At 53.2% G+C, this 16,066-nt stretch overlaps 2 protein-coding genes and 1 pseudogene across 2 annotated transcripts; 1 reads left to right on the top strand and 2 right to left on the bottom strand.

Moving 5' to 3' along the window:
• Window positions 1–3,836: 3,836 nt before the first annotated feature.
• On the bottom strand, window positions 3,837–5,097 carry LOC125534113. Its single transcript, XM_048697413.1, has 4 exons — window positions 5,020–5,097; window positions 4,787–4,930; window positions 4,350–4,490; window positions 3,837–4,313 (listed from the first exon to the last, which is right to left on the bottom strand). Exons 1-4 carry the CDS (start codon window positions 5,095–5,097, stop codon window positions 3,837–3,839), a joined length of 840 nt encoding a protein of 279 aa, XP_048553370.1.
• A 1,279-nt stretch (window positions 5,098–6,376) lies between these two features.
• LOC125513340 (linoleate 9S-lipoxygenase 6-like) lies at window positions 6,377–10,138 on the bottom strand. The gene is made up of 9 exons (XM_048678432.1): window positions 9,714–10,138; window positions 9,368–9,651; window positions 9,014–9,251; window positions 8,559–8,903; window positions 8,380–8,465; window positions 8,197–8,286; window positions 7,817–8,118; window positions 7,465–7,728; window positions 6,377–7,362 (listed from the first exon to the last, which is right to left on the bottom strand). Exons 1-9 carry the CDS (start codon window positions 9,874–9,876, stop codon window positions 6,600–6,602), a joined length of 2,535 nt encoding a protein of 844 aa, XP_048534389.1. The 5' UTR covers window positions 9,877–10,138; the 3' UTR covers window positions 6,377–6,599.
• Window positions 10,139–13,865: 3,727 nt separating this feature from the next.
• On the top strand, window positions 13,866–14,346 carry LOC125532872 (annotated as a pseudogene).
• The last annotated feature ends 1,720 nt before the right edge of the window (window positions 14,347–16,066 follow it).

Genomic DNA, 16,066 nt, shown 5'->3' with positions numbered 1-16,066 from the left:
ATGCTCTTGGTGGTGAGTCAGGAAAGTATGGCAAGTACACTATCATATCTGATAGACAAAAGGTACCTCATACATCATAATTCTTGTTTTTACTGAAGTTTTACCATGCTTAGTACTGTCAAATAGTGTGTTGTTATACTATATTTTGAACACTAGTTATTTAAACAGGGCCTTCTTAAAGCCATAAACAATGTCTTCCCGAATTACCCTCAAAGATATTGCCTTAGTCATATTTATCAGAACTTTCAAACAGCTGGCTTTAGAGGTGAAGAGTTAAAGAAGTATATGGATCAGGCTAGTTATTCATATACTGAGCATGGTTTTGAACAAGCAATGGAAGGCATGAAAAGAGAGTGTGAGGCAGCTTGGAAATGGCTTAGAAAGATACCAAAGCATACATGGGCTAGACATGCCATGGACAAGAATTGTAAAACTGATTTGGTTGTTAACAATATTAGTGAAGTGTTCAACAAAATGATACTTGATGTGAGAGGGAAACCAATTAAAACCATGGTTGATGGCATCAGAACAAAATTGCTAGTTAAGTTCAATGCCAATAGGACCAAGACTGAGACAGCCAAGTGGTAGATATGCCCAACATATGCTGAGAAGTTAGAAGAAGCAAAACACCATGCTAGATATTGTCAGTCAATCAAAGCAGGACCTGATCTATACCAGGTTAGCAGTGGAGAAAGCACATATGCAGTAAATCTGCAAGTGCACACATGTGGGTGTAGCAAATGGGACATGACTGGTGTTCCTTGCAAGCATGGTGTTTCTGCAATTAACAAGGCAAAACTTCATCCAGAAGATTTTGTTAGTGATTTCTTCAAGAAACCAATGTACCAAGCAGCCTACAATCCAATTGTGTATCCTGTGCCTGGGCCTGATCTATGGCCAAATACTGGGACCCCTGACATAGAGCCACCAGTTTTCAGAGACAAGCCAGGAAAGAAGCAGACTAAGAGGAGAAAGAATCAGTTTGAGAAGCCAGCTCCCAAAGATACTTCAAGGATGGCAACAATAACCTGCAGCAATTGCAACTTGACAGGGCATAGGTACACTAGCTGCCACAAAAATCTGAAGCCAGCCCTAGCAATTAGAAGGAACCAACACCAGGTTAAGTCTTGTTTATATATGTTGTCACTGCAGGTTAAATCTTGTGTATATTTAATACTATGTTCTAATCTGTCTATATGTTCTCACTGCAGGAAAACAGGAGAGTTGATGCACCAATGGCAGCTCCATCTGCTCCACCAGCAGCAAGGGCAAGAGCTCCTGCTGCAACCAGTGCAACACCAAGGACAGCTCCACCAGTAGCAAGGGCAAGAGCTCCAGCTGCATCTAGGACTGCAACTAGGGCTGTACCTAGGGCAGCTCCTTCTGCTCCTGCTCCAACAAGGTCAAGTTCATCTTCTGGTGCTGCTGATAGGCCTAGTTCATCTTCTGCTGCTACTGCTGCTAGGTCAAGGGGAAAGAAAACATTCATACCACCAAGACTGTCAGGTACTGGAAGAGTGAGAAAGCCATCATACAAGATGTCTGAATGGTTCAATTGTTCTCAAGGCAGCAAGAAGTGATGTAATGTTGAAACATGTTTAATTCAGCCTTTTTGGCTAGTTTGTGATGAAGAGTATTAAGAATTTCATGTTGAAACCAGTTAGTTCAAGTCCAAGTGATGGACTATGTAATGTACCTAATGGTTGTGATGCACTATGATACTCTGGTTATGATGATGTGATGATGAACTTATTAGTTATGATGTTTTGCAACAAGTTTTCATTCTGTTGTTGTGATGATGAGCATAGTTTCATTGTTGATATGATGATGATCTTAGTTTTCATGCTGTTGATGTGATGTGTTATGATGTGTTGCAACAAGTTGGGTGCCTCGGCGTCGGCGTCGACAAAACCCAAAATGTCTCCACTTGGGCATTTAGGGTGCCTCGGTGTCGACAAAACCTAAAATGTCTCCACTTGGGCATTTAGGGTGCCTCGGCGTCGACAAAACCCAAAATGTCTCCACTTGGGCATTTAGGGTGCCTCGGCGTCGACAAAACCCAAAATGTCGCCACTTGGGCATTTAGGGTTCCTCGGCGTCGACAAAACTTAAAATGTCTCCACTAGGGCATTTAGGGTGCCTCGGAGTCGAAAAAACCCTAAGAAGTTACTGACATATTAATTTTGTAAATCCAAAAAAATTGCACAAAAATAAAAACCCTAAGAAGTTACTAACATATTAATTTTGTAAATCCAAAAAAAATTGCACAAAAATAGTTGGCCTGGGGATCGAACCTAGGACCAATGGGTAGTAACCAATGGTTCAATACCAATAGGATAGTGCTAGTGATGTTGTTTTAATAGCATCTGCAATTTTACTTATATTTAGTTAGGCACGCACTATGTTGAGAGTGCATTGAGGCCGCCAGCGTGGTGAACGTCCGTTTAGTATAACTAGTCGTTTCGGTTTCTACCTTTAATACGTGTCCACCTACCGCTCTCTTCGATCACTCGCCCACTCGCCGCCCGCACCGCCCACTCCTCTTCCCCCTCTCTCCCGTCGAAACCACCGCCGAGAGCCACCCCCACCGCCGTCGCCATGGACTGGTAGCTGGCCATCGAAGAGCTCGCCGGCAACAACCGCAAGCTGCGCGCGCAGTACAGGGAGATCGCGCGCTGGTTCCCCAACGCGGTGATGCTGAGGAACCATGCCCGCGGCCTGGTGAAGGTGATGACACCTGCCGAAAGGTAGCATGCATTCCCTGCCGGCTGCACCGTCCCGCCGGCGACCATTCTCCTGTGGGCGATGCGCGAGGTGCAGCGCTCCCCCGACCCCAGGCAGCGCGCCCGTTGGTGGATGTACCGCTCATCCACCACGCCGCCGACCACCGCGGATGACATCACCGACGCCGTCCTCGCTCTCCCAGCCCCCATCAACAACGCCTACTGGGAAAGGCGCAATCCATGGGTGCTCGGGCCAGACGATGACTCCGACGCCGAGTCCGAGTCCTCTGATGGCTACGACTCTGACGAATCTGACGGCTACTCCTCTGACGACGAGGTGGACGAGGTCGTCGTACTCTCCTCCGACTCCTCCTCCGACGAGCCTGATGTGCAGCTCCTGGCGCCCGTCCTCCACGCCGTCGAGGGGCATAAGAATAGCCCAATTGATGTGGATAAGCTGCCGGAGGTCGCCGACAACCCAGAGCTCGTCTTCGTGAAGCAAGAAGAGGAGGGCGGCGGTGAAGATGTGGTGGAGCCAGCGCCAGCCAAGAAGAAGAGGGCGGCGGTGAACAACAATGACGTGCGGTGCTCCCTACGCCTGAAGATGCTGAAGAAGGAGGAGTGACATGCTGTCTTCAGTTTCGTTAGAAGAAGAAAAAGTTCAGTTTCGTCAATATGTTAGTTTGCCAGTTCTATCTATGTCAGTTGTATCTATGCAGCTACTATCTAATTAGTATGCCACTATCTATGTAAGACTATCTATGCAGCTACTATCTATGTTAGTATGCCACTATCTATGTCAGACTATCTATGCAGCTATTATCTATGTTAGGATGCCACTATCTATGTCAGACTATCTATGCACTATGAACTTGCTATCTATGTTCACTATCTACTTGCTATAATCCAAGTTGTTAATTCATCACAAACTGAACTTAATAGAAGCTGATAATTCATCACAAACATAGTACTCTCACAAACAACATACAATCCAAGGTTCATTGCTACAGACATAATAGAGTTCACCACAATAAAGCTTAACACATTACAAGCTTTCCTCCATAGCTACTACAAAAGACATCATTGACACACATGGTCAGACAGCAACACAAATTAGTCCTCATCACAAATAGCCTTAATCTGGTGAAGCTTCCTCTTGTTGCTATCACCTGCTGTCTTGAGCTCAACAATGCAGGAAGCAAGAGTACTCTTCTCCATGGTCAACTTCTCCTTCACTTTCATCAGCTCAGCAATGCAACAATCCAACTTATCCTTCTCTTTCTTCAGGTCATCCTTCTCTTTCTTCAGGTCAGCATAGAAAATCTCCAAAGTCCTCTTATCAGAGCTCAACTTTTCCTTCTCCTTAAGATGGTTGAACTTCAAATTCCTAATGACAGTGGCTTGAGCTACATGAATTTGCTTTAACTGGTCAACAACAGCCTTTAATTTTTTTATCTCAGCATCCTTTGTCATGCTGCTTTCCACACTAACTGAAATGTTGTCAGCATCATTCTTCTGGTTTACCTCAGGCTGACTATCCTTATAATCCAAGAGGTTGTTCACATCTTCAACAAGCTTCTCATATGTCTCCTGCAACTCTTTTTTCTACCGTGTGAGATTGTGTACAGTGCTTGCATGCTCCAGGCATGACATCCTGTTTTCATGCTGGCTATGCTCATACATAAGCCAAAGCTTATGAATAGCATTCTGTAGATGCTCTGGCCAATGCTCATCTATCCACTGCACTAATCCACAATTTGCAACACCCTACAATAGAAAAAATCAGTTCAAAAATACAGACATTACTTACAGATTCAGTTAAATAGCTGATTCTGTTAATGTACCAGAATCACATTCATTTAATGATGAATAATTATGAAAACTACAACTAAGAACACTACCTATGAATCCTAGAACTAAATTCAGTAACTATAAACCCTAGAACATGAGTAGTAACTATGAACCCTAGAACATGAACAGTAACTATGAACCCTAGAACAGGAACAATTACTACAAACCCTAGAACAAGAATTGGAATGCTGCAAACACAACTTAAAACTTACTTCAGTGGCACAAGCAATGAACCTCCTACCAGTGCTTATCCCCTCAAATGCAACATACTTCCTCCCTGGATTCCCATGCTCACAAATCACATTCAAGTCGTCAGCAAGACCCTCGAACGACGGCTCATCAATTGTAGCTGGGATCTGAGAAATCCAACAAAAACGTGTTCAAATCGAGCAAATGTTCAACCCTACAAACCCTAGAACAGAAATGAGGAATAGAATGTTCTGACCTTGACAGAGGAGTCGTCGGAGGAGATGTACTGCGCGGCGGAGCCGTCTGTGCTCTCACTGTCGGTCCAGGACACCATGGCGGACGGCGGCCGGCGGTGACCGGAGAGGAGAGGAGCAAATGGGAGGGGAGCGAGCGAGTGTGGGAGCAGAGAGAGCGAGCGGGAGAGCAGAGAAATCGAGCGAGATGTGGTCGGGCGCGGGCGGTCTGTCTCTGGCGACCCGACCGCGTCCGTCTTAAGCAAACGGCGCCGTCAGCGCGTCCGTTACGCCATGTCACGCATATTGGGCCCCACATGTCGGAAACGCCCTCAACCGAGCCAAATGACATGTTCATTGCAATCTGCAAAACTGTTACTGAATCCGCGGTGGCTTTTGCAAATGATTAGCGACCACGTTGTTTTCTGCAAGATAAGCCCCAAATGTGATGGTTTCTTGCAATTCACTCGTATGGGTGAGGATAGTTTGTGGGAATTTAAGAGGGAATTAAAGTTTCTTTTGTTGGCGGGGCGTGGACAACAAACAATTTTCACACTTCCCATTCCCCAACTCAATTACTAGCCCCCCATCACGGAAGTGATTCGGGGGAGTTGGACCCCTTAATTCCCTTTCCCCTACCTTCTTTAATTCCCATGTCCTCCAACCATACAAGGGATTTTAAGTCCTGCACCGCACGAACTCCCATTCCCCAATACAAACTCCCGCGAAACAAACACGCTGTCTATGGTTAAAATTTGACACAAATACGAGGTAGTATAAACCAAGGCGGAGAAAGTAGCATACCACGTTGTGATAGGGAGAACGTTCAGTCCTCTAGAATTTCAGTTCACATTTGCTTTGTGCATTTGCCTTGCAACAGTCAAATTCGAGAGACGTGTCAGTGAGGGTGAGCTAGGACCTGGCAGGAGACGGTCCATGGCGTCGCCAATGAAGGACATGGACATGAAGGAGGTTGATAGTATGGGGTAGAGCTACGAGGCGCGCGTGGTAGCACCACCAGCCACAGGTCGTGACATGTGGTATTGGCTATGTGCATTTTAAGGGTGTTCGGATCATGTCCTGGTTAGAAATTGCCTGGCCTGGAGCATCCCTGGGAAATGCCTGGAGTGTGTTTGCTTGCTACCCTGAAGAAATATGGTCCAGGCTAGCCTGACCGGGTACATAAACACCAATATACCAGGCAAAACCAAGGCACGAACTTCTTGCAGGCACAAAGCCGAAGACACTATCCAAATAACCCCTTTATGTATGCAGAGACGGGGTGTTATTCAGTATATGTTTTTATCCGCTTGATGTCACATTTTAAGTTAATAAAAATGTCTTTATTGAAAAAAATATACATGATGTGCGAAGGCAATAGGGGTCCAACAGTTTTATCTTTGACAAGGGAAATGACCCTTGTGAGGTCTGTTTCCAAACAGCAAGCTCCATTTCAATTTTTTGAATCTCAAGCCGATCACCATTTTACACAACAAACACTAAAACTCAAACCAACAAAGAAATCCGCATCACCCCAAACTATAAAAGAACACCCAAAACCCAAATGAAGATAAATTTACATAGTCATATAGACGTGGATCGATCATATGGAGACGCTGTTGGGTATCCCTTTCCCCGTGAGCCCCTTCTCCTGGCCGGCCACGTCCGGGAACAAGAGCGTGTACGGCACCTTGACCGGCCCCCTCCGGTTCTTGAGCCGCGGGTCCTTGTTCCTCTCCTCCACCCGCCTCTCCACCCGCCGGAGGTCCTCCCGGAACCCGTCCAGCAGGCGCAGCAGCTGGCCGTCGTCCGTCCACGTGGACGTGGCGCGCTGCCCGAGGTAGACCTCGTCGGAGGTGTGGTTGGACAGCACCTCGATGAGCGCCAGCCCCAGCGTGGCGGTGAACCTGTCGGGCACCATCTCCAGGAAGAACTTCTCCGGGTCGGCCTCCAGCTGCGTCATCTCCGGCGACCCCGGCAGCGGCACGAACCGGCGGCACCGCGTGGGCCGGTTCGGGGGGAACCCCGCGTAGGCGTACTGCCCGAAGTTGACGGCCGCGTGCAGCGCGGAGGCGATCCAGACGAGCGTCGACAGCGTCTGGGCGAGGTGGTCGACGGTGTCCAGCGCCAGCCAGCACGCCTGGTCGCCCTGCCGGTCGCCGTGGCCGACGGTGCGCACGTCGTGCCACCACGCCTGCAGCTCCGCGTCGCCGTCCACCTCCTTGTCGCTGTGGTAGAAGTGGGCGCAGTAGCTGCGCACCCACCCGTCGATGGCGTGCCACACCTCGAGCCCGTCGACGGCGTACGGGTAGTCCTCGATGTGCAGGGTCAGGCCGCCGGGCTCATCGGAGCTGGAGGCCACCCCCCTTCAGATACAAGAATAACAATTACATTACAGCTCGGCAGATTGCCATTTGTTCTCCTAAACTTTTCAAAAAGAAATGGGAGCAAGGAAATGGTTTGAGTACCGCTTGAGGAGGTCGTTTGGCAGGGACTGCTCGGTGAACCTCCAGTCGCCGTAGATGGCGGAGGACATCTCCACGGCGTACTTCCCCGGGTACATGGTCCGCTCCAGGATGCCGCCGGCGTTGAGCAGTATGCTCCTGGCCAGCGTGTTGATCTGCATGGTGTCCTTGAAGTGCGGCTCCAGGAGCTTGTGGATGGGGTGCATGGCGCTCAGCTGCCTCCTGGTCGCGATGATGAACGGCTCCACCGCCGCGTGCGTGAACAGCCTTCATTTGGCCGCCCGTGTCAGTGACTCAGCTTGTCGACTTCTGTGCAGATGATGACTAGGAGTAGAATGGAACTTTTCGTCCTCACCAGTGGCTGATGAGCTGATGGTACCCCGAGTCGTTGACGGAGACGTGGGCCTTGGCGAGCTGCCACAGGTGGCCCTCGGTGCCGTGGGTCGCGGGGAGGAAGACCCGGCTCAGCTCGGTGTCGCCCTCGCCGTCGCTGGGCAGGCTCAGCTCGATGACGACCGGCTTGAGGGTCCCGTCGGCCTTGAGGAACAGCAGCGTGCGCGACGCGTAGATGCACACGCCCAGCGTGTTTATGCGCCTCAGGTACGGCATCAGGTAGTCATGGTGGTCCAGGATGTACAGCCTCTTCTGATGCATTGCCTGCATTTTTACAGGGATACTGTGTTTGTATCATCATCATACATACCAAGCAGAGAAACAGGGAGCAGTTTTGCTAACCATTTCAATGGTGACATCTCCAAGCTGGCTCTTGATGTGCTCGGCGGTTATCGAGCTCTTCTTCCCGCCACTGCTCACCGGCGGAAACGTCTGAGAATGGAACATTTGAAAGCCACTCAATGCGGTAGCGGTACAAGTTTTCAGTCAAGAAAATTCAGGACGATGAGATGAACTACTGCTCACTTGTAATCTCTTGATGGCGACAGGGTTGAGCCCGGCGAGCATTTCCCTTGCGAACTCCTCGTCGCTCCTCCACGCCTCAGGATCCTCTGCGTGCACCATGGATCGATCGATCATCATCCCAAGATGAAACTTGACGCATGATGAATTGGGCGGGAGAACAGAGAGGGAAATAAACTCACGCTGGATGACTTGCGGGATGGGGAACCTGGCGGGGTGCTCCTCCTTGACGGCCTTGGCCACCTGCTTGTAGGTCTTGTGGGACGGCACGGAGGACTTGAGCTTCTCCATGACCTCGCCGTCCACCGCCGGCTGCACGGGCCTGCTGTACAGGTCCTTCCTCAGCTGCTCCATGGACTTGAAGTCGTTGCCGTGGACCAGCGTCCTCGCCTCCGGGATCACGAAGTGCGTCACCGCCTGCACCCCCAGCTTCAGCACCTCCGCCAGCTTCCCCGGGCTGAACCGCTCGTCCGGCGGGATGTAGAAGTCCAGGTTGATCACGTGCTTGCGCGTCTCCGTCACGCCGTCTTCGAATCAATCGATCGTTAATCAAATTATTAGAACAACCGGCCATGAGATGCGAGGTTCTTTATTCAGGATGAATGAAATCGGCTGGAAATGGCAGCCAGTGTGGTACCGGTGTTGCTGATGGCACGGCCTGTCCGGCAGCGGCGCGGGTAGGGGTGCGTCCTGGTGCCGCCGACGACCGGGCGGACGTGCTCCGGGTTGTCGGGGTTGCCGAGGTCGTTGTAGCGGTCGTAGTCGTAGATGCGCTCCCAGTCCTTGCGCTCTCCCTTGCCGTCCCCTCGCAGGCTCCTCAGCTCCTCGTCCCGCAGCAGCACCAGCGCCTCCGGCGTCTTGGAAGGCAGGTAGCTCTGGCAATGGTCACGACGAAAGAAAGAAAGAAAGAAAGAAAGCTTCATGCACGAGTTCACCCAGGATGCCAGGACTGGATATGGAACAAACACAAACGAATGGCCTCTGCTCTGACCGTGTTGACGAAGAAGAGGCGGTCGGAGGCGGTCTTCTTGTATGGGTACACCCAGGAGTTGCACTCGAAGTGGATGCTCCGGTCCTCGGCGAGCTCCAGCCGCACGTGGCGGAGGAAGAAGCGGTCGGCGCGGTTCCCGTTCCGGACGGACACGGCCCCCGGCGTGCCGAAGTCGGCGTCCACCACGAACGTCACATGGTACGTCGTCGTGCTCGTCTTCCCGTGCTTGCTCTTCTTGCCGCCCCTCAGCGGGGCCTCCGGGCTCAGCATCCCCTTCCCCGTCTCTGCACGCGCTCGGCATCAGTCACAGTCAAACACACGAACAACTCACATACAGTGCACTCACCGTGGTCGATTTGGGTGCCGCTGAAGAGGCGCAGGGTGGTGGACTTGCCGGGCGCGGAGAGGCCGAAGGTGTTGGCGACGACCACCGTGCCATTGACGGCGATGGCGTTGGCCGGCGGGACCGGGCTCCGATCCCACAGCTTGGGGCAGAACGGCATTTGCATGGACCGGGCTAGCTAGCTAGACCAGCAGAGCAGAGCAGGACAGGGACGATGCTAACTGATTATCCGCCGGCGGAATTCCTGTCGCAACCAATGGATTGGTACCACGAGGCTATATACATCTCGGTGGGGATCCTTGGAGTGTGTTCTAGGAGGGCATCGTTCTCTGGTTTCCTTTTCACTGCAGAGGAGGAGGAAAGCAGAAAGGGAGAGGGGAATGTGTGCCAGCCTTCGGCCTGACCTCTTGCACCTGATGCCGCTTCCTCTCAGCCGCAAAGGATCTCTGCCTTGCGCTGCTGCACATCCACATGGCTTTCTGTGGGGCGTGGTGGTAACTTCTGGGCGCTCTGTCACTTCCCACAGGCTTTTATGAGATGGGCCCAGAAAATTCTCCCCGGTCGATTCGTGATCCCGGCCGAATGCCATGCCGATATTGGCAAAGTGCTATGCCTCTCGGGGTAAAAAAACACAACGAGCGAGGACCGTTTTGTTCGTGTGCCGGTGCCTTTTCTGCCCGGACTTGAGCGGAGCTGGGAATTTCTTGGAAGCCGTTTGGTTGCTGTCCTGGAAAGGCCTGGGTGTCTGGCCTGGAATGGCCGGAGGTTGTTAGGCCAACTCCACCATGCGACCCCAAACGAACGTTCGTTTTGTCCGGGTTTTGTCCCTTTGGGTAGGGATTTGGGGTCGTGTCCGGACCTGTCCTGGGATGTGGTGGCCGTGCGCCCAGCGCGCGGACGCATCCCGGCCGCATTCTGTCTGTGTATTATTTCTTTGCAAGTCATTAACTTTATTTCATCATTCATTTTTGGTACATGAAAAATACATTATCACATTTTGACTAGTAAAGCAAGACCAAAGAAAACAAGAACCACAAGAATACATTTTAAAAGATACCCAACTTCCATAACTGCTCCCTTGAGTTGGGTTAGGGCCTTCTCGATGCACTCGTTGTTGATCTGTGGAGGAGGAGGCTCGATCTGGCATCCTCCTTTCTTCTTCAAGCCAGAAGTCGATATTGATTCTTCCTCACACCTAGTCTCGTGTCTAGCCTCTAATCTAGCAACAAGTGCACTTGTCTCATTTACAGCCTCTATGCTAGCTAAAAGTGCACGAACATGTACTAAATTTCGCTTTATCAATATATCGATGTACTCTTCTTCCCAATACCAAAACTTGCATCCATTCTACACAACAAAATTTGAAGTTAGCATAACTAGTTAAATCTAGAGCACAAACCGAAGCTAAAGAAAGCGCATACCCCATCGTTTAACCACTTGATGAACACCCATCCGGGATGTTCCGGCGTTGTAGACACGCGGCGCACGACCATCCTTGGGCAGTGGTCGCACTTAATGAGTGGCAACGGTGCGCCGGCGAGCTTTTAGGCAAGCACCGGGCCCGGCCGACCGCCATTCGTATATCTGCCGGCGGACCACCGACGGTGCAGATCCGAGCGGCTAGAGGAGGAGTCACTGCCTGCATGTGGCCTTGCGGCCCTGCCAGGGCCTTCCGGCGAGGTGCCCGGCCAGTCCATGGCGCGGCCCGGCCTCCCACAGCCGGCCGAGCTCAAAACCGACCGGATCCGCCCCAAAACCGGCCGGCGGGTGCGCAAACCAGGTGGCCGTGGTCGCGTCCGAGCCCGGCGCCGAGGGGAAGGGGTTGGGCGAGCTCGTGCCCGAACTGCACGGCTGCAATGGCAGCGGCGGCGGCGGCAGCGACAGGAAGAGTGGGGAAGAGTGGAGGGGGTGCGGCCGGAGGGAGGGAGGGGGGCAGATAGAAAAAGGCCCGTCTTGTGCCACCGACGGGCGGGCCAGGGGAGGACACGCGCAGACGACCCGCGTGTCCGCGTGGTGTCCGTTTCACCCCAAAAGCGGCGCAAGTTTGGGCCGGGAATGGGTCGAAAGCGGACACAAAGCGGACAAAAGTCCGTTTGCTCCCGCGCACTGGGCCGCCTTTTTGTCCCTTTTACCCCAAACGGACGGGGCCGGACAGGATAGGGTCACGCGGTGGAGTTGGCCTTAGACTGATATTCGACGAATAGTTTTTTTTAGAAAAAGAGGATGACCCCGGCCTCTGCATCTGAAAGATGCATGTGGTCATTTCATTGATTATTCTTAAGGACCTTACAAAATAGTACAACAATATGCCTGCATCCGCAATCTTGGTAACATCTGCCGTTACCTCAATCCATATGATGAAGAGGTGTAAGCTGGACCAAATACCCAGACCTCTCACCTAAGCCTAACATCTAAAGCCGGAGACCCCGACCGAGCCACATACCGGGTCCGGGGCACAAACCGGCCCGACGCACTCACATGTGTCGTCGCCGCCATCTTTCACTGGTCCATCTTCAGAGCAGATTGAGGTGCCAACCTTGGCAGGTGCCTTCGCCATTGAGGCCACCATGACGCCAAACGACGACCTCCACCTACGCGAGTCCATCTTCAAGCAACGGACGCAGATCCATGCTAGGATAGGGCCGCACCACCGCCGTCACCCACCATCCACAAGCGCCACCCAGCCCCAAGGTTCCCAAAGCAGCGCCTTCAAGAAGGGAACGACGCCGTGAGCGCCGTCGCCGCCCAACAAAGTTAGGGCTTTTGCCCGGGAGACCTAGGGGAAGGGAAAGTGAGGGGATCAGTCCATACCGACGCCTTCAAGGAGGGGAATGACGCCCTCAGGCGTCACCGTCGACGCGACCGGCCATGGCTGACCAGGGATTTCGCCTGAACTAGATCCTCGTCACCACCAGCGCCTCCTGTACAGAACCGGCGACCCAAGGAAGCGCGACCTGACGAGGCTGACCCGCACGCCAAACAGGGGAGGAGGGGAGGCACCAGATCACGTGCACCGGCCACCGCAGGAACCGCCGCCGGCCGCCAACGACCACCGGATTCCGCCACCCGCGCGGCTGGGACACCAGATCCACTGCCCGCATGGCTGCTAGCCGGCCGTGCCTTGCCAATGGAGCTGCCACTCCAGATCCGGGGTTCCCCACGTAGAGGCAGGGCAACTGAGGCCCCGCCGCCACCATCCTTGGCGCCCCGGGCTTGCCTGGCGTCTGCCTCAGGCAGCGGTGAGGAAGGGAAGAGGAGGAGGGGAGGCTAGGAAGGAGGAGGGAGGAGGAGGAGGAGGGACGGCTAGGGAGGAGCATTTTCGACGAATAGTGTATTTTATTTACTTAAACATGTAGGCATTGAGAGATATAATTATAATGAGTATATAACTTGCCTCTATATATTTAAGATGCACACATTCAACACTAATACACCACGCGAAGAATCACCTCAACAAATAGCAAGTCATAAAGACCTAAGCCATTGCTTCCATTCTTCAGCCTCACAACACCCTGCCAGGATCTAGGGATTCTTCCTGACCGACCCCCGCGTCGCCTCTCTCTGGCGACTCGGGGGGACCCTCTCCGGCGCCGCAACTTCCCCACCCCTTCCCCCTCACCTCACCGCCGCCTAAGGAGCCCGCCGTCAAAGCCCGGCCATGCTCCAAGGAGGGTGGTGGCGGGGCATCGCTCTGTGAGGTGCGCGAACAGATCTGGCGCGGTGGCGCACAAATTCAGGCGGGCGTGTGGGCGTGGCTCCGGCGAGGATGGCGTAGATCTGGTGGTCTACGGGTAGAGGAGGGACAGTGCGACGGAAGGTTCGTGTCAGCCTCTCACGGCACGGCTGCGCGGGCGCCGCAGATGTGGCTCGGGTGATGGGTGAGGTGCGCGGCAGGCTGGCCGGAGCAGGTCTGCTACCTAGCGGACGCATGTTCCGGAAGGTGGAGGTCTGCAGCGGTGCTACCATGGCGGGGCGCTGATGCTGGCTTCGACCACGAGCTGTGGTGCGGGGCATGGATCTGGAGCGCGTGTTGGCAGGGTTGTGGTGCTCGGACGCCGGGGCGGCGACCCCGTACCTCTTCTATAGCAACGGCGGCCGTGATGGCTATGTGGGCAGCGCCACGGCCGGAGCTTGGGGCATTGGTCCTCTGTAGCAATGTGTCGTCCCTCGGTCGCGTCACAGACGCTTGGTGCTGGCCAATGGGTTGGCTGTAGCTGTTGCATGGGGCGATGGATCTGACAAGACTTGGCCGGTTTCTGCTCCTGCGGTGGTGATGGGGTGGCCTGGTCGGCGGCTCTACGTGGTGCAGGTGGCGGCGGAAAGGTTGTTCTGACCGGTGGCTTTGGGCTCTAGTGGTGGGTGGTGGCTAAGGCGGGCGGTGGCTCTCATGTGCCAGTTTGAGGGGATGGCTTCTTTGGCCGCTCGAAGCAAAAGCCTTGCTCTGGCTTTGGTCGGAGTTCACGATGGTGATGCATGTGGGCGTCGCAGACCTTCTTGGAGGTGTCGTCGTCCGAGGGCCTACACCCTCCTCTCTTGCACTTCAGGGGAAACCCTTGTTCCAGGTTCCTGGAACAGACGATGGCGGCGCTTCAGTGCCGCAGTCCTTCTTGGAGGCATTGACCTGGAGTGGTCTTGAAGGAAATATGCCCTAGAGGCAATAATAAAGTTGCTATTTTATATTTCCTTATTCATGATAAAGGTTTATTATTCATGCTATAATTGTATTGATCGGAAACCTAAATACATGTGTGAATACATAAACAAACATTGTGTCCCTAGTAAGCCTTTACTAGACTAGCTGGTTGATCAAAGATGGTTAAGGTTTCCTAACTAATAGACACGTGTTGTCATTTGATAACTGTTGGTACAACAAACCCTGGGTCAGTTGCCCAGACTGTGCACAGGCATGGGAGCAAGATTATAGGCCAAAGTGCAAGAGACCAAGATCTTCAAAGGACCAACGTGCAGATCAAGAGGACCAAGACCAAGCCAGAGAAGTAAGAAAACCACTAGGAAAAAAGCCTCCCTTGCCGGGCAGGCGAGCCTGACGAGGATGGGGTCCCCCTGGAAGAAAAACTCCAAGACGCCCCGGCAGGGCCTGCCAGGACTCGCGGAGACGGAGCCACCTCACCAAACCACTTCACCACGACGCACGTCGTCGATCAGTGCAGTGTCAAGCCGCAAAGTGACTAAGTGGCAGCCATCTACCACATGGCAGCCTCTTTCTATAGGTAATACCTACAGACGACTCGTGTCCTGCGATGTGTCAAGCGAGCAAGCGTGAAGCTGGCAAAACAGCCCGGCAAGGCTTGCCGGGCAAGAGACGATGTGACATTGAGCGGCACATTTAATGCGCTCTGTCAGCCTGCAGAGTTAGGTATGATAGCACTATTTGCTATATTATTAGTGCATAATGACTAATTTGCCACTGTGGTGACCCCTTAGTCTATAAAAGGAGGCCCAAGGAAACCGTAGAAAGGGTTGGACCCTGTGTTAGCAAATCCACCCCCTCACATTTCATACGCATGTAGCCATTTTCGTCCAAGGCAACCCTGCCGGGCAAACATGCTACGACCACCACCATTTTTTCACCATCAATACACTAAAGAAGGAGTAGGGTTTTACGCCTCACAGCGGCCCGAACCTGGGTAAAAAATGCCCGTGTGATCTCTGTCCTGCTCCCCACGCTCTTCTGCTCTTTGTGCAACGTGCCATCCCCCCATCGAACCAGCAAGGGACCCTTGGTCCCATAGGTGGCCGTGGTTTCCCGCGACATCTTTGGCGCGCCAGGTAGGGGGATGACTTGCATGAACCTGAAAGCGTGAGCAGCGCATCATCTTCATCTTCGACAGCGCCATCGACCATGGCGCCCAAGAAGAAACCCGGTGCTTCCGCTCACCTGTCCACCTCGAAGGCTCCGTCGCCCGCAACCACCAACGCTACGGGGGATGCGGAGGCACACGAGGATGTAGACGCTGCTGGGGGTGAGGTCGGAGCAGGTGGCGTCGTCACCACCTTTCCTGCGGCCGAAGCAGGAGCAGGAGACACCGGAGGAGAGCAGCATCAGCAACATCTCGGTGGCCATGCTTCACGAGGTATGGGTGAAGGGGTTATCACATCCGCACCCCTTCCTCTCGCCGTCGGGCACAACCACAGTGACGGCGCCCGGTCTGGGGTGAATCGCCGCCCTCCGGTCATCCCTGCCATGGGCGCGACCGTAGTGCGTGCACCTCCCCCGGAGCGAGTCGACCAGGTCGTTGTGCCCAACGGAGCAACTGGACCTTAAGCTCCTTCACCACGTCACCATTCCATCCAAATGGCCGCCTCGCAACAACAAGGACGTGGTGTTGTCGCCG

The sequence above is a fragment of the Triticum urartu genome, chromosome 1, assembly GCF_003073215.2.
Source record: "Triticum urartu cultivar G1812 chromosome 1, Tu2.1, whole genome shotgun sequence".
NCBI lineage: Eukaryota > Viridiplantae > Streptophyta > Magnoliopsida > Poales > Poaceae > Triticum > Triticum urartu.
Note: the sequence above shows the minus strand (reverse complement) of the source record. Positions and strands in the feature narration are given on the sequence as shown.

Excerpts from the sequence above, each read along its gene's own strand:
- LOC125534113 (XM_048697413.1), bottom strand. The coding sequence starts at position 5,097 with ATGGTGTCCTGGACCGACAGTGAGAGCACAGACGGCTCCGCCGCGCAG. Across the intron at positions 4,491-4,786 it reads TCATTGCTTGTGCCACTGAA|GGTGTTGCAAATTGTGGATT; the intron begins GTAAGTTTTAAG and ends TTTCTATTGTAG. Across the intron at positions 4,314-4,349 it reads GCCTGGAGCATGCAAGCACT|GAGACATATGAGAAGCTTGT; the intron begins GTACACAATCTC and ends AAAGAGTTGCAG.
- LOC125513340 (XM_048678432.1), bottom strand. The coding sequence starts at position 9,876 with ATGCAAATGCCGTTCTGCCCCAAGCTGTGGGATCGGAGCCCGGTCCCG. Across the intron at positions 9,652-9,713 it reads CGGCACCCAAATCGACCACG|AGACGGGGAAGGGGATGCTG; the intron begins GTGAGTGCACTG and ends GAGCGCGTGCAG. Across the intron at positions 8,904-9,013 it reads CCGTGCCATCAGCAACACCG|ACGGCGTGACGGAGACGCGC; the intron begins GTACCACACTGG and ends ATTGATTCGAAG.